At 53.7% G+C, this 16,806-nt stretch overlaps 6 protein-coding genes across 6 annotated transcripts; 3 read left to right on the top strand and 3 right to left on the bottom strand.

Moving 5' to 3' along the window:
• Positions 1–416: 416 nt before the first annotated feature.
• On the bottom strand, positions 417–2,616 carry MYCGRDRAFT_69716 (uncharacterized protein; the record flags this gene model as incomplete). The annotated part of the gene is made up of 4 exons (XM_003853736.1): positions 417–1,714; positions 1,769–1,989; positions 2,104–2,173; positions 2,225–2,616. The coding sequence occupies 4 exons, from the start codon at positions 2,295–2,297 to the stop codon at positions 417–419; spliced, it is 1,662 nt and encodes a 553-aa protein (XP_003853784.1).
• Positions 2,617–2,835: 219 nt separating this feature from the next.
• Positions 2,836–4,248, top strand: MYCGRDRAFT_103683 (60S ribosomal protein L8; the record flags this gene model as incomplete). Its single annotated transcript, XM_003854422.1, has 4 exons — positions 2,836–2,909; positions 3,177–3,260; positions 3,314–3,823; positions 3,876–4,248. The coding sequence occupies 4 exons, from the start codon at positions 2,907–2,909 to the stop codon at positions 4,074–4,076; spliced, it is 798 nt and encodes a 265-aa protein (XP_003854470.1).
• A 306-nt stretch (positions 4,249–4,554) lies between these two features.
• On the bottom strand, positions 4,555–10,182 carry MYCGRDRAFT_69710 (uncharacterized protein; the record flags this gene model as incomplete). The annotated part of the gene is made up of 3 exons (XM_003853735.1): positions 4,555–8,398; positions 8,450–9,519; positions 9,562–10,182. 3 exons carry the CDS (start codon positions 10,180–10,182, stop codon positions 4,555–4,557), a joined length of 5,535 nt encoding a protein of 1,844 aa, XP_003853783.1.
• A 529-nt stretch (positions 10,183–10,711) lies between these two features.
• On the top strand, positions 10,712–12,499 carry MYCGRDRAFT_91619 (uncharacterized protein; the record flags this gene model as incomplete). The annotated part of the gene is made up of 1 exon (XM_003854423.1): positions 10,712–12,499. One exon carries the CDS (start codon positions 10,712–10,714, stop codon positions 12,497–12,499), a length of 1,788 nt encoding a protein of 595 aa, XP_003854471.1.
• A 425-nt stretch (positions 12,500–12,924) lies between these two features.
• On the top strand, positions 12,925–13,521 carry MYCGRDRAFT_26862 (uncharacterized protein; the record flags this gene model as incomplete). The annotated part of the gene is made up of 1 exon (XM_003854424.1): positions 12,925–13,521. A coding segment is annotated over one exon (597 nt), but the record flags the coding sequence as incomplete, so codon positions are not given.
• A 270-nt stretch (positions 13,522–13,791) lies between these two features.
• On the bottom strand, positions 13,792–16,538 carry MYCGRDRAFT_99512 (uncharacterized protein; the record flags this gene model as incomplete). Its single annotated transcript, XM_003853734.1, has 3 exons — positions 13,792–14,081; positions 14,136–16,176; positions 16,232–16,538. The coding sequence occupies 3 exons, from the start codon at positions 16,499–16,501 to the stop codon at positions 13,792–13,794; spliced, it is 2,601 nt and encodes an 866-aa protein (XP_003853782.1).
• Positions 16,539–16,806: the final 268 nt, after the last annotated feature.

Here is a 16,806-nt window from a genome sequence, read left to right as displayed (position 1 = left end):
TCTATTGGGCCGCCGTTGCAGATCGATGTGATCAGCCCAGCTTTTGCATAAAATACTGAACACCAGCCTGGCCATCGAACGAGGCGTGGTCCCTAACGCAGAGAGATGGCCCATGAGGCTTGCATTGTGGCATAGTTCGACATGCTCAACGCTGACATATAAATTGTATCTACCATTCAGTCTTCCACCCCAGTCGCGGACTCAACTGTCTAATGTTCTTTCTCAGCAGCGCACTCGATGCAAAAGCAAGTGGAATGAACGATCCGCAAACAACGGGTATCTCGCAACTCATTCACCTTCAACCAAATATCAGATCAGCACAAAGAACTGTGTTCCATCCACGACCCAAAAAGTGTATCAATATCTCTCCTCCCACTTCCTCATGCCAAATGTCATGCCCCACAACCGCCAGCACCTCATAGATCAATCAAACTCCCACCCTGCTGTTGCTGCTGCTGTCTCTGCTGCTGCGGCGCACCAAAGGGATTCGCGCTTCCCATTCCAAATCCACCAGCCGGTCCAGTCTGAGCAGGGAACTGCTGCTGCGGAGGCGGCTGGGAGAAGAATGGATTCGTACCCGTACGGCTGGCTTCCAATCGCCCCATGCTGCCAAGACCAGCCGAATTGACATATGTCCCTGGAGCCGTGTGCTGAGCAGGAATACGCATGTCGCCGGTGTTGCCGAAGGTGTCTTGCCCTTCGCCGCTGGAGAGGAGCTGGTTGAGCTTTGCTTGATACGGGTCTTGAGGTGGTCTCGCGGCTTGTTGCTGGACTGGAGATTTGGCTGGTTGAGGAGCTGTGAAGTTTTGAATCGGGTTTGGTCGGGTGTTGAATTGGTTCGTGGTTTGTTGCTCGGCAAGAGTGTTGAGTGTGGGCTGGCGGAAGGGTGAAGAGGTCTGGCGAGCAGCTTGAGTCTGTGTCGCGAAGGGGTTGTTCGAGCCTGTAGGCTGAATGCCAATAGGGGCAGCCGTGGGTTGAGTCGATGCCCAAGGGTTGTTCGATCCAGCCTGTGCGGTTGGCTGTTCTTGGACTGGTTGTTGCTGCTGGCCAAAGCCGTTCATTTGCTGTGCCCAAGGATTATAAGTATTCTGAGGCTGGAGAAACTGCTGCTGTGGTTGCTGCATTTGCTCGTAGCCCGTCGGTTGTGGTTGTTGATATCCAAATCCACCGCCATACCCATTCTGGAAAGCAGTCTGCTGTTGCTGCAGTGGTTGGCTGTAGGCATTCTCGACATATCCGGTCTGCTGTGGTTGCTGAATGGGATTGCCAAACCAGTCAACAGCTCCCTGCTGCTGATAGCCTTGGTTGAAGCCAGTAGGCTGGGTCGTTTGCGCCGGTGTGTCGTCGAACAGCAGATCGCTCTGGTTCTGATCCTCCAATTGTCGCTTTCGCAGCTCCTCTTCCTCCTTGCTCAATTTGATGGCCTTTGCGAGATCATCATCGGTGTCGTCTACATGAGTTTTGTTCCTGCGATTGGCTTCTTCAGCCTCATTCTTCGAGGCCTCCAAAGCGAGCTTGTATTCGAGATCGTCCTCATCGTCATGCTGCGGTCGGTTCACTCTTTCTCTGCGTCGATGGGTAGGCTCCTCACCACCCAGGCCAAACTCTTCAAGACCAGTCACTCGAGATTTCCATGATCCCCGATTCGTCCTTTCGGCGCGGAGGCGCTCCTCGTCGAGGATTAAAGAAGTCAACTCCTTGGCAGAGGCGCGGACTACATGCTGTCAGCGGCGGAGAACTTTGTGTCCAAATCGTTTCCCAATCTTACTGCTTGCGCCAACATCCCTGCCATCATCATCAATGTGCATGAACTCGCGCAGAGTCTTGATGATGTAGATGTTCTTCCGAGCCCATGTTACGACCAATTCGGAACCTTCATGCAGACAATAGTCCAGCACCTTCAAGCTCTTCAAAACGTGCCGCCAGTTCTTGCCCTTGTCGTTGAGCCGCTTGTCAAGCATGTCCATGACTTCGTAAAAGTCGGTAGAACTGATGTTTGGTACAAGTCAGCGAATGCCACAACAGACTCGCATGGCGAGACACTCAGTCGGATTTAGATGTCTGGGTGGTTTGAAGCCGATCAACAGGGAGATGCGGACGTACCTATTGAATGTGATTTTGGCAATATCAGCCATATCTGCGCCGGTTGGGCCCCATGCATCGTTGCTGGTCGCTACTCCCAGTCAGTCATACTCGCAGCAGACAAACCATGATATCGACCTACCCTTGCGGACTTTCACCTGCACTGAGCTATACCCTTTTGTGACATTTTTAATGCTGCGGAGAGCTCCCGACATGTTTACGGGCGATGGCTGGGACGAACGTCGCGCAGCTCACGGAGTGTCGTAGGCGGAGTATATCGAGGGTACTATTGTCCTCCTCGTGTAGGTATCCGGGCCCAGTTCTGCTCTTGTTCGTATTCGTACTGTCGAGTAGGCGGTCCGCGAGTCCTGGCGCAACGAAGACAACGAAGCGGAAATGCCCAGGAGAAGTCGACGAGGCGCAGCAGGGAGTATGTCGCCGGTAGTCGTGTCGAGATTCAAGGCTCCAAGTATGTCACGAAGGCAAATGGGTGTGGAGGATCGAGAGAGAAGCACAATGGCTGGTCCGGGTTGTGTGTGAGAGAATAGAGAGCAGAGCAGCGAGCTTGCGACGACGGCCATCAAGTGTCACCAAGTCCTTCGTCATACGCCGCCAAAGCCGCTCGCCGCAGTTCCACTTTTGCTTGGAGAGCGGATGACATAAGCTGGGCCCAAGCCAAGCCAAGCCAACAAACCCGTGGGACAGGATGCGCACCACACTCGATCTTTTAGCACGAGCGAGCTTTGAGATTTCCTTTGATTGTGCTCGACGACGACGACATCAACGACTAACCCGACTTCTACCACCACAGCAAGTCAATCATCATGGTAAGCACGACCACAATCCTCCAACACCGCAACGTCTAGCCCATGGCGTCTCTGCTCGCTGATCAACTGTGTCCGCGACCGATATCTCGAATGTTGCCCGCTCCACACGCGACAGCGAGCATGCCCTGGGCATGACTTGTCTTCCAATTCCACCATCACTCCGAGGAGAGATGCGTGTGACAATGGCTTGAGCTGCTGTGATTTGCCTTTTGGGCGTCACGCAGTCTCTTTAGAGAGAACAGCACTGACTGTTCTTCTCAATGACAGCCTCCAAAAGCCGGCGGCAAGAAGGCCGCTCCAGCTCCATTCCCTGCCAGCAAGGCTGGTGGTGCGAGCAAGAAGCCAGCAAAGGTAATGTGTACTGTCCCTTCCATCCTTCTGTCAGCCTACTGACCTCCGGAAAGAACCCACTCATCGAGCGCCGTCCACGCAACTATGGTATCGGCCAGGACATCCAGCCCAAGCGCAACCTGTCGCGCATGGTGCGATGGCCCGAGTACGTGCGCCTGCAACGCCAGCGCAAGATCCTCAACATGCGCCTGAAGGTCCCACCGGCGATCGCCCAGTTCTCTCAGACCCTCGACCGCAACACCGCCGCCCACACCTTCAAGTTCCTCAACAAGTACCGCCCGGAGACCAAGGTCGAGAAGAAGGAGCGTCTGCACAAGGAGGCCACCGCCGTATCTGAGGGCAAGAAGAAGGAGGATGTCAGCAAGAAGCCATACACCGTCAAGTACGGTCTCAACCACGTTGTTGCCCTCATCGAGGCCAAGAAGCCTGCTCTCGTCCTCATCCCCAACGATGTCGACCCAATTGAGCTTGTCATCTACCTCCCAGCACTGTGCCGCAAGATGGGTGTGCCATACGCCATTGTCAAGGGCAAGGCACGTCTCGGAACAGTCGTCCACAAGAAGGTATGCATGAATGAGCAATGTCCACGTCGATCAACACTAACAACGTTTCAAGACTGCTGCCGCTCTCGCCATCACCGAGGTCCGCGCCGAGGACAAGACCGAGCTGTCCAAGCTCGTCCAGGCCGTCAAGGAGGGATACCTCGAGAAGAACGAGGAGGCCAAGCGCCACTGGGGAGGAGGAATCATGGGCGCCAAGGCCCAGGCACACCAGCGCAAGATCCGCGAGCGTGCCGAGCGCGAGATCAAGATCTAAGTACGAAAGTATTGAGCATCTTGTTTCTTGTGTGTACCTCCTCAATTCGATCATGGGCATGGCGTGTGGCGCAATCATCAAAAAGTGCAGAAGCAGTCCACGGTCTGTCTTACCTGTCTGCTGGGAACTGGTTTGGGCTTTTTAGCTGGGGAATGAAAATTCGAAATGACACTTCAATGAGAATCTTCAAACTGCAGCTGCTCGATTAAGACCCGCGGCAGCATGATCACTTCACTTCCCGTTTGCCTGTTCGTCGTGCCTGTCTGTACTATGCCCTGTGTATGTATGCTGTCTCCCCGCTTCGCTGCTCCCAATGCTCCCGAGGCCTGCTCGATGCACCTCGGCTGGGGCTACCGTCACAAAGGAACCGCATCTATTCTCATCATGTTCGTTCTATGTCGTACTACCGAAAAGGAACCATGCGATCTATGATCTAGCGCTCATCATCTCATTCCTCATTCCACATCCCGTTGCTCGTCTAAGCCCACATAGCCCTAAACTTCAGGTTAAATTCAGTCTGCAGCTTCTGAAAAGCCTTGAGCACAGTCTTCAATCCCTCTCCACCCTCTCCATCCCAGCTCGCCGGCAATTCCTGAGCCTTCGCCTCCGCTTCAGCATCTTCCTTCTGCCGCACAGCCTTCGCCGCGGCGTCCTCCTCCTCACCAGCGAGATCCTCCCACGACTCGGCGTTCTTGGCTTGCTTTTTGGTGGGAGCAGCGGGACGTTGGCCGTTGGCGTTGCCACTGCGGTCAGTGAGCACGATGCCCGAGTCGGCGGCGCTGGGACCGGAGAGGTCGGAGGCGGTGTCTTCCGCGGCGGCGACTTTGTCGTCTTCCGCTTCCTCGTGCGCATCCATATTTCCCATCACGTCCAACATATCCATGTCCGTGCCATCGGCAAGTTTCATGAAGTTGAGGAGCGAGGTAATGATGGTCGCGAGGACCATGGAGAAGTCGTTCAGAAGGAACCAGATTTCAGCGCGGCGGATCTTGTTGGCGCGCTCGATGGTCATGACGTCGCCATGTTTGAAAAAGTCCAAGAGGTAGGCGTTGAGCGGCACGTCCATCTCCTGCGGGTAGACATCCATGTGAGGGATGACCGCCTCCTCGAGAAAGACACCGTCGCGAGTGGTCTGGCACAGGTCGTGAATCGAGGTGAAGTCATCGCCGTGGCCGGATAGGCCAACGAAGGAAGATCGAACGCGAGTCGGTTGGAGAGACTTGAGGTTGGCGGCTGCCGACTGTCCAGATGTTGCGCCGACTTCGATCTTCGAAAGTGGCAAAGTGCGGTCCGCTTCGGTGATGTGCTGGTTCACAAAAGTCTCGACGTATGCCTTGTACACACGCAGAGTCTCGTGATTGTGGTCGATGAGGATCTTGGATGCCTGCTCGGGCATTGGCGGCAGGAATACAACCGACGACGAGGGCTTGACGACCTTCTCTCGGTACTCCTGATCGGATTGACGGCACGTCTGTCGATTGAAGAGATGCGACATGACAAGCATCAAGGTCTCCAGCGTATCCTTCTCGTTCGAATTGATCTTCGAGCACAATTCGTGGAAGTATCCCTCCTTGAGAAGTGCGTGGAACGCGAACGACGAGTTCTCTGTGAAGTACAAGTGGCTGACCAGTCCTGCGAAGTTCAAAGGCTGACCATCAGATCCCAGGAGGTGCTGGCGACGCAGATACTCGATCGAGAATCTCAAGTGATGCATTGTCTGGTCCTTGAAAGATGGCCCACCCATGTACAGGCGAGGCTGCGAGAGAAGAGCATTGATGGCGCTGACGGCATACTTGGCACTGTTGGAGTCGTGCAAGAGAGTGAACAGCCGCAACACCAGAGTCGTGGTGATTGGGAAATGTCCGTTCAGATCCGGCAAGCGGGAGCTGATGAGTCTGCACACCTTCTGCCGCGAGATGCCTTGGAAGACAACGTTTCCAAGAAGATCGAATCCACGGCGTCCAGCACGGCCAGCACATTGCCTGTAGTTGAGCGCAGTGAGGAACACGGAGTCTCCTGAGAAGACAACCGTCTTACACGGCATGTTGATACCCAGAGCAAGAGTGCCGGTGGCGATGATCACACGCAGGAAGCCTTTGCGGAAGAGAATCTCCACGACTTGACGGTACTTGCGGTTCATACCGGCGTGATGGACTCCGACTCCGCGACCGAGAGCATCGATCAACCAAGACGGGACCTGACGTTTCCAAAGTTGTCCAACGTAGATCTGAAGCTCAGACGTTTGCACCTTGGTGTGGTCGGCAAAATGGTAGCCTTCCATTGGCGCGTCTGGATCGAAGGACTCCCACTTGGTATCCTCTCCGCCGGCGGCCTCTCGCTGGAGATCGAGCTTTGAAGCCTTGTCTTCATCACCCTCATCTTCCTTCGACTTCTTGCTTGGCTTCTTCTGCGCAGCTTTAGAGGCGCGCGAGTTGGCCTTCGCCTTCATTTCCTTGTATTCCTCAAACTTCTCGAGAGTCTTCTCCCACTTAACACCACTCTTCTTCTGACTCTGCTCGGCTTGTTGGAGCTGTTCGGTCACGGCCCTACAGACCTTCTCACACTCGTGCCGATCGAAGTTGAAGCAAATGGCAGGTAGCGCGTCTTGTTCATTCAGTCTGCAAAGCATGGGCAAGGTGGTCTTGAGCAGGTTCTGAGTCGTTTCGACCCCGGGCTTGTTGCTGTTGCCAGCTGCAGTAGAGTAAAGCTCTTCCTGGTCGTCCTTCCTAAACGACTGCTCCAGCTCCTTGACCAGCGCATCGTATGGAGACGTAGGGTCTTCGAGCCACGTCTGTAGCAGAGCCTTGAGAGACTTCTCCCAGGCGAGAATATCGACTTTGCGTGAGACGGCAGGCAATGTCTTCTCCGGGCCAAGGCTGGTGGGTACAGCGTGCTTATCTGTCTGGACCTTGGCCATGGCGTTGTACAGGAACAAGCAATCGCGAGCCTCCAATGCTAGATCCTCTGGAATGCCGCGAGACTTGTCGACCAAACCAGCAACGGGGTGAACATAGTTGAAGCCCTTGAGACCTTCGAGACCCAGCGATCCAAAAGCTGACTTTCCAGGTACGCCCTCAAACGAGAAGCGCTTGGGTGGAACGTAGAAATACTTGCGCAGATCCGAGTACCGGTAGGGATGCTGCACTGTGATGAGCTCCTTGCCGATGGCTTCTTGGGTCGTTGCCAGCCATCCGCTGAACTCGCCGGGGTTTCCGACGGTGGCAGAGAGTGCAATAATTGGACATGGAGCCATCAGCAAGAGCTGTTCCCACACAACACCGTCTTCAGCATTGCCGATAGAGTGAATTTCATCGAAGATGATGCGTCGCACACGGCTTGACCACGAGTTGGCATTTGTCGGAGCCAGCAGCATGATTTGGAGAACGTGTGGCACCGTTACCAAGACTTGACAGCCGTTCGGGCTGTTGATGCGGTAGTCTCGAGTGTGGATGGCCCAGACCGATTTGCCACCATACTTGAACTTCTTGCTGTAACGAGCTTGAATTTCGGCAGCGATTTGGTTGACCAACGCCTTTGTTGGCGCAACGTAAACTAAGACGCCATCATCGTCTGCTTCGAGCACCTTTCGCATGGCGTAGAACGAGATGAAAGTCTTTCCGGAAGAGGTCGGAGCGACGACGAATACACTCTGATCTGCGTCAATGGTGTCAAGCACCTTCCGCTGCCATCCATCTGGTTGGAAGTCAACTCTGGGATCTGGTCGGGAGTCGAAAGACCGCTCGAGGTATGGACCACACTGCAGCAATTGAAAGTCCTTAGAAGATAGGCCAATGGACAATGGCTCGACCTTCGTTGGGAGAGCGAAGGTGAACGCGAGCTTCCTGTCAGTAGCATTCTCGGTAGTCTCCGGGACTGGCGGAAGGCTCAGGGTCTTGACAGTCATGTCCAGATATTTGATGATAGTCTTGGTCAGAGTGTTGCGCTGGGCAATGCTTCGAGTGTGACTCCAGATCAAGGCAGCCACCTGGATACGATTTCCCTGCTCCTTCTGGCGACATGCGGCGATCCAATACTGTAAAAGACAGCTCAGGAGATAGAGCTCGCACTCGGGTCCGATAGTGTCCTTCCATTCGGCTCGAAGATTCGTGAGATATTCCTTGGCCTTTCGGTACCTCGTCCGAGGGTCGCTGTCCGCCTCGAAGCCTTTGCAGGCGACTTGCCAAGAACCGAATATCTTGTCACCAGCACTCTCATCTTTCTTCGCCTTATTGGCAGCGATCTGGTTCATCATTGCCTGCTTACCGGCGTTCTTGGCCGCAGTCTTTCCTCCACCGCCTTTCTTAGCACCAGGCTTGTTCTTACTCTGAGTCGACGAAGCGCCGCTGTCTGATGCATCCGAATCGGCGGCTGACTGTGTGCTAGGCTTGACCTGTGATTGTCTCGGAACACCGACAATGATGCTCTCGGGGTCGAGACTCTTGCCGACAGCGTTGGTCAGGGAGGCAGCGTATGTCCGCATTTCGGCCATGAAAAGTTGATTGCGTTTGGCCGCCCAGAACGCATTCTTGACCTCTTTCGGCGTCAGTGGTGCCTTCACAATCAGAGGTTTCTTGGCATTGTGCCAATGTGTAACCTCCTGAAAGATACGTCTGGAGTTCAAGCTGCGCTCGCCACCAGCAGCTTCATCGATTTCGATACGAACCGACTCCAGGTGCTTATCGAAAACCTTGTTGGAGAATGGTAAAACAGCAAGGCTGTCTTTGCTCGATCCCCCATTTTTCGTGCTAGTAGCCGGCTTGGTGTCCGAAGCAGATGCCACCACGCTGTCGAATTTTGAAACGTCGGTACTGGTCAGGCTCTCGAGCGCCTTCAGCAGCTGATCGAATACAGCCTTGGTTTCCGGAGTGACGTTGATCTGAGATTCTGTGATCTGAAGAAGTAGTCGTCCGTCGAGGAAATCCATCACATCGCAAGAAACACTCGCGTCTTGCAGCACTGACTCCCAGGAGTTGCTCCTCAAAATCGACTCCGCCACAGATGCAACAGCATTCAGCAGACCCTGCGCTCCCGTTCCACCGGCCGAGTCCTCCATTCGCCGTGCAGACAATGGTAGCTGTGTCAGCAGCGCTTGGTGAAGAAGGAAAGACGCGCATAGGCGGGCTTTCTGTTCAATATCTGAGGCTGTCTCTTCCAGCAGCTTGCTAACGCACAAGACTGCTAGTAATTGTCGCTCTGTGAGATCCTTGTGGGCATCAATGAGCTTCTGCAGATGTGCGGAGACATCTGTGGTCGATGAGTGTGGCTTTCGGGAAACCACCTCCACGTTTGCTCCAATGTTCGCTCGTCTCCGGCCTTCCAAAACCATCGTCATCACCTTCGTATCCCTCCACTCCAAACCATTGACCAAGGCGACGTTGAATCCACGCTCAATGAATGACAGGATCATCTCGCGCAAGTGCACACGATGGTCATTCGGAAAAGCCTGTCCGGAGTCCTCCGAGTTGAAGTGTGATTTATGTGCCACCGCTTTGGCTCCATCGTGGGTCATCAAAAAGTATGGGGAGGCCTTATGCAAATACTCAATGAACTCTGGCGAGTCCCATGCCGTGAATTCGGTGACCGCAATGGAGTGGACCTTCGAAACATTCTGCTTCAAGTGTCTGATGACAGCCGCGCGCGCGAGAAAGTATTTGCTGGCATTCTTTTCCGATGCTGATGAAGGAACACAGAACTCCTTGTTACTGTCGAAAAAAGTGATGCTGAAGTTGCATTTCCGCTGCACAAGGTTTTGAAGGAAGTGTTCGACATTGTAAACCGCGTGAAGAATTTGGCATCCTGGATCAAAGTCGAGATGCTCGTCTTCAAAGCATCTGAGCAGCAGTGAGTCGCCTTCGATGATGAACAACTCGTCTCCGGCATAATCGCCCACGAGATCTACTCTGCGCGAGAGGAGGTGGCGGTATGACGAGAGAACTTTTGCATCGTGATCGGTGTCGTCGTCCTCCGAGACGAGGTCTGAGTCGTATTCTTCGTCACTCGTGTCGGACGTAGCACTGCTCGTGTCTTCTTCACTGTCGCTTGGCGTTGGTGGTGCGGGCTGTGGCGGGGGACGTTCCCCGATGGCGCCTGTTCTGATGGTGCTCATGCTTCTGTTTTGTGATTGTTTTGATTTATCTCTGCCCCGGCATGTCGAGTATGAGGCACTTCAGTCGAGAATCTGATCAGATAAGTGCTTGTATGAGAGATAGAGATGAAGATGAAGAGAGAGTGGATGTTTCTTGAGCACGATTATCGTTGAAATTTGGAAGGTGCCTCAGGCTGAGAGTGTGACAGGGATGCTGCATGAGGTCCATTGGGTCCACTGGTTGCTTCTGACTCCTGAGTCACCTGTACTTGCTGTTAGGTTACTCTACTGTTGTCATGTCTAGATAGTCAGGCTATCCGTACCACTGACGGGATAATGTGATGAGTCAAAGGTACATAGAGAGACGGCCATGTACGAAGGTGAACTGCCCTGGTTTCCTTATCGATAAGAGGACTTGGAGGACAAAAAATGACATCAATCAAGTGCGTGACTCTTGTTCTAAGTGACGCGTGCTGTTTCTTCATTTCTTCCTGATAAAGATCCGATATATCCTCGCCATAGGGAGCATACGAACCTTACAACAACATCCATGGCTCCGAACAAGCTCGCCGAATTACCGCCTGAGCTTCTTTCCGAGGTAATTGTTCATCTAGAATCTGCTTCCTCAATCGCAAGACTCGGGACCACCAGCAAGAGTCTACGCGCATTCGTGGAGAAAGATGCCTGGAAAGGCTTCTGCAAGACTCAGTTCCCAACTACCGCACCACAAACCGACTGTGGTCAGGCATATAGCCACACCGCCCGCACCTTAACGAGCCTCTCACAAGCCTTCGATCGGAGGGCGTTCATTGCAAGATACATCGAGCCACGCGGTGAAGTGACCGCATTTCCGCAAGGGAAGAAGCTTGAAAGATGGACACGGCCACGCGGTCAAACAATTGGATTCATACCTCATCTGGACGTGTACGAAGATATCTCCTCAACCAGTAGAGAGGAACATTTGGCATTCAGTGCCGGCGCCGAGGTCTGTCTAGGACAGACATCGCGTAGGAAAAGTTCAGAGAAGACAGCATGGACAACATACAAACCACACTCGGCGTGTGAGGGAAGAGACGATGTTACAAGCCTTCACTTAGTGCGTCCGGAGGTTGGTGGAAAGTCCAAGAGGGAAATCATCATCGGAACAGCGAACGGAGACTTGCAGCTGGTGACTCTCCCATCTGGCTCCGACGATCAGAAGGTGGAAATTACCTACTTCACTACGCAAGGCCTACCTGTCAGATCGAGCAGTCTCTATCAGCGACCCGGTCAACCCGCGATTCTCGCGGCAAGTCTGGGCGAGTCTAAGATAGCTCTGTATCAGATCGATCGAGAGCAAAGGAAGATTGCTCCTTCCAGCGAGATGACACTCAAGCCTGTCCTTCGTGCTGATGGTAACCCTTCTACCCAACATCGCGCATGGTCAACGACAATGCTCTCCTCGAGCCTCCTGGCGGCCGGTGTGGGGCCCTCTACTGAACCAATACACATCTATCCTATCACCGAAGCTGGGATAACAAGAGACGCACTCAGGAAGTTCAGTCTGAACATCGACGGCGACAAAGTAGACAATGGGTCCAGCTCGCCCGCTGGCCTGATGTCGTCCGTGTACACCATCGTGCCTCTGCCATCTTCGTCAGACTCGAGCTCAAGCAACGTCTTCCTCTCCGGCGCTTATGACGGCATTGTACGACTTCACGACCTCCGTTCTAGCCGTGACTTGGAGCAGTCATACATCGATCCCGCAGACGATAGCGCAATTTACAGCATATTACCGCGCGGCCAGGAGAAATTGTTGACTGGAACCAGCAGGCACAATTTGCTGAAAGTTTTCGACCTGAGATTAGGCAAGAAGTGCTACGACTACAGAAACGCAAGTAAAGCTGGACGAACAAATCTTGGCTCCGAATCCGACTTCAACATCTTTCTCCGATCAAATGAACCGCCAGGGCAAGGCAACAGAGGCTGGCAAAGGAACCGCACGAAGGAGTCCAGCGTCTACTCGCTCGCGTCGTCTTCTGCCGACTCCCCGTACATATACGCCGGGCTGGAGAATGCCATCATGTCTCTCGCATTCACCGAGATACTGGACGACCATCCTGACTCGACGTTCTTCGATCCGTGGTCATCACGAACCGATAAGAAGCTGGCATCAAGCTCGAGAATGGTCAACGAGAGAGAAGTCTTGAGCCTCGCGATGTACGATCAGGGATCGAATATGAGTCTGCGTGTTCAGCGGAGTCCGTGGGAGACATGGCAATTCTGGCGGAGTACTGCGCAGAAGACCCGTGGGAAGCTCGATGAGAGATGGAGGAGCTCTGCTGATACAGGCATCTGATACACGACTGTGCTTCTGAAGTCGACTGTATGGCTTGAAAAGTCGTTCTGTACTGAGGAGAAGACTAGCAATGCGGCTCTGGTCCAAATCTCGGATGGATCTGGGCATATCTTCGGGAGTATAAGAGACCTTGCCTAGGCTACTACAGCAATTACACTACGACGCTTCCACTGCCCCGCTAGTCGAGATCCCAGCATAGTCGGGGACGATCAATTCAATCGAACGCCGAGCCGCTGCCTCGCAAGTCGCAAACGCGAGATTTGACACGTTCTAAAGAAGACGGTCGCGCTGATCGAAGTCCAACTAGCAGTGCGACAGCAACTTCGCTCGAAGACATGTCGCCCTGTCCACATTGCCAATTTTCCAACCGTCACCCCAATGGCGACTGACAGACCATGATCCTCACCAACAACCCTTCTGAGAATCCTCAACTCCACACCATCTTCTCGCCGTCAACCCAAACCTGGCAATTCATCCTTGCCGATCCATCCTCAAAGCACGCCGTGATCATCGATCCCGTCCTAGACAACTCTATCACCTCAAAAGCCATATCGACGGCAGCCGCCGACGCCTTACTCGCCATCATTCTAAAGAATGACTACATCATCGACCGCATCCTCGAGACGAACTCCTCCGCCGACTGGCCCAGCGCAGCCAGGTATCTGCGGACACAGATCTGGGAGAAGAAAGGTTACAAACCTCGAGTGGCGGCGAAGAAGAGCTTGAATATCCTAAAGCGGATGCATTTTCGGAAATACTGCTTGACGAATCGACAATGGGAAAAAGACTTTGACGGAGCGTTTGCGGATGGAGAGAAGTTTCTGGTTGGTTCGCTGACGGTTCGCGTTATGCGTCTGTCTGGCCGCTCGAAGTGTCATGTTGGGTATAGAGTGGGTGATTTACTGATCACGGGAGATTGTGTCTTTCATGCGGAGCAGGCGGGCGTGTCAAAGTCGGACTATGAATCGATACAGGCATCGATGAGGAGAGTCTTGAGTTTGCCGAAGGGGATCGTGTATACGACATCGATGTGCCGAGCGGGAGCGAAAGAAGCAGTCGTTGATGATGGAGACAACAATAAGGCTGCGATGGCTTGCCAGGGTGTCATAGCAGGTGTCGCCGTTGTGCTGAACAGTGGGATTGTCTCGTGACGTGGTTTGAAGCAGGCTTTATGCTCAAGGATTGATGGAGATATGATAGAATTTGCTTCGGCCGCTTGGCTCGTCGTTCTAGTTGTAGCATATTCAATTCATCTCATCAGGTATTCCCAAGCTTTCCGGTCATGATCGTCTTCAACGAATAGCAGCCTGAAGCTTCTCCAATCGTTCACTGACGGCATCGACAAGCGCAGACTCCCTCTCCAGTAGTGCAAAGACTTGTTCAAGTTTTCGTTGTCTGAAATTCGAGGCACCGGTGCCACTGGATGTAGGCCGCTTTGCCTCTGCCTGAGCAGCTTCGAGTGTCTTCTGCACAGTCGCTGCTTGTGCGATGAGCTGCTGATACACATCTTGCGCAGCCTTGACGCGGGCAGCGATCGACTCCTGATCTTCGTCCAGAACAAGAGAGTCGGAGGGATCGCTGTCTCCCAACTTCAGCAACCCTGCAGGAGTGGTTGGCGTGGGCGTGGGTAATATACTGCGTTCGAGCCGGGCCACTTCGTCCATGAACGCGCGCTCTTTCGCCGAGAGCTCTTTCCCACCAAGTCCTCGCATCTTCTTCCGTAGCCTATCCACGCGCTCCTTGAGCTCCAAAGTCTTCTCTTGTCTTTGTTGGATGCGGCTCTCAATCTTGTACCGCCCACCCCGGACAAATTCCGGCTCACCGGGCCGTTGCTCGGGGAATTCGTCCTCGCCTGTCACACTGTTGACACGATTGGACAGTTCTCGTACTTTGTCGACTTGAGCTCTCATCTCGCTGACCATCCGCTCGCATCGACGGAAAAGCTCTGCTGCCGCTAGACCCAAGGTATGGGTCTCATGGCTGAGGACTCGGTGCGCATCGGTCAATTTCTGAAGAGTGTACGGGGAGAATCTTATTTCTCCATTGACATCTCCCATCGACCCAGATGCGCTTTCTTGCCGCCATTTTCGGAGTCTGTCTGGCAGTTCGGTACTTTGGTAGAAGATCTCTGCAGGCTGGTATGGCGCTCGTGATTCGGGTGCAGGCAGCGCACGCGTTGGTGCCAGATCTTCTGGCTCGAATGGGTGCTGTGCCGTGGCTGGGATGTCGAGTATGGTCACGAAAGGCTGGTTTTGGGCTGATGTAAGAATGACATATCCAACATCCGCATCAACATCGGCCAGTACAGCAATGGCAGCGTTGACTTCATTCTGGGCCGTAGAGAATTTGGAGGTGACGGGCTCAGCAGTAGTGCGCAACGACTCGAGCAAGACATTGAGACGTATGCCAGCACCTTCAGCATCAGTCTGCGCTGCAGAAAGCTCCTCCTCAAGAGCGCCGATCCACGACCTGAATGAGACGCTGTAAACACCAGATGCCTGCGTGGTGAAGACCTCGTATCGATCCACGGGAGAAGTAGTGAAGGTCGTCCAGCTCTCCGAGGCTGCGACTCGATCATCGCCACCAAAATGGACGGTGTCCAGCAAAAGTAGCTCTTTCACATCGTCCGCATCTTCCAGTGCATGCGTCCGAGCACGCTTCGTAGGCAACCACTCAGCCTCCACACCTTCGACATTCAGACAGACATGAACTTTGCCAGTCATTGTCGCCAAGCACACGATTCCAACGCTCAGCCCTTCATCGTGCCCAAAGTCGTCATAGTCTTCCTCGTCATCGAAGAACTCCTCCTCGTTCAACTTTGGCGCGATGACGTGGATGTCAGTGATCTCTCCAAAGTCGGGCTCCGGCGAGAGCTGGAACGGTCCTTGCAACTTTGGGATGACGCCTGGACGCTCCGGGCGGGAGTAGATCTCCATGACATTGTGGTCTCCCTCCACCGTGATTGGGTCCTGCTGGTCCAGGTCGGCAAGCCAATTACTCTGCTGATGTGCAGCGCGCTTGTCCGATTCGGAGACCTGGCGATCTTGATCAAGTACTCTTGTCTTTGCGACGATGCTCGTGCTTAGACTGGGTAACAACGAAGGTGGTGCCCAGAACTTCGCCGGCAGAAACGGGCAGAGAGCGTACACGTCGCCCTCGGTCATAGCTACCCACAAGGTCATGCTCGACCAGCCGTCCTCAGCATCTCTGCCCTGCCCGCCGAAACAGCTGCTCGCGACCTGCATTTCCACATCGTCGGCAGAGTAGCCTTTGTTTACGCCGTACTTGCTCGCACTGAAGTCCTCGCGCACAGTGGAAGCATTGCCTAGCTTCTTGAGATCCACTGCCAGAGAGGGTTCGTTGAATGTGCCTCTGCTCTCAATGTCCAATTCCCACAGCCGTACACATGCGTCTTTCGTGACAGTCACAAGGCCATTTCCAGACGGAGACAGTGGGTGCCAGACAGCGCTTACCAGGGGAGCTTGGTCCAGGACGTGAATCGTGGGACCCAGTTGGTGGTAGCGGAGCTTCAATGGCTGCGTATCCTCGTAGTTGAGATGCTCACGCGCGGGTAGCACCGCGATATGGCAGGTATGTGAAGTCAAAATGGCTAGAAGATCTCCAGATGGAGAAACAGATAGCTGTTGAATCTGCTTGTAAGATGGAGCCCGGAGAACCTGAGGAATTGATTAGCTGAAATCTACAGCTTATTTGCAATTGTCCTCTGCCCACCTTGTAAGCTGGCTTGTTATGCCCGTGCCGATGTTCATATCTGCCTTCTCCTTCTCCAGCGTCTTTCAGCACTCCCAAGTCACTCCATCTCAATTCGTTGCCAACGACAGTGAAGACCTCGCTCCCTCTATGTGCGATCTTTCTCGGCGGTGCGACTCGTTGCTCATCGTGCTGCTGCGGTGATGTGTTCTTGTCGGGAGGCTGGAAGAAGTCGAAGGCAGGCGTATTGTGATCGAGCCAGCGTGGCTGACATGAGAGGATTTTCGGCATCTCGTGCGAATCCTAATGGCAAGTGAGATTATGCCAGGCTCATGATCGTAGTCAGTAAGGAGATTCAGAAGCACAAATAGCAAGTCAGATGTTGAATAAAAGATGCAGCTTGCTTGTGAAGGGCAATCGCGTGGTCTAGTTCTAGCGCGTCGAGCTCGGGCTTCCGAGAGCTTGACTTACTCCAACAGACCAACACGACACTACACAAAAATGCCGTCCTTTCAGATGAGAAACACAGTCGATCGGCTCGATAAGCCATCATCATACGCCATGAGCAAGGTACGACTGCGCATTGGAGTCGCATG

This window comes from Zymoseptoria tritici, chromosome 3 (assembly GCF_000219625.1).
Source record: "Zymoseptoria tritici IPO323 chromosome 3, whole genome shotgun sequence".
In the NCBI taxonomy this organism is placed as follows: domain Eukaryota; kingdom Fungi; phylum Ascomycota; class Dothideomycetes; order Mycosphaerellales; family Mycosphaerellaceae; genus Zymoseptoria; species Zymoseptoria tritici.
Note: the sequence above shows the minus strand (reverse complement) of the source record. Positions and strands in the feature narration are given on the sequence as shown.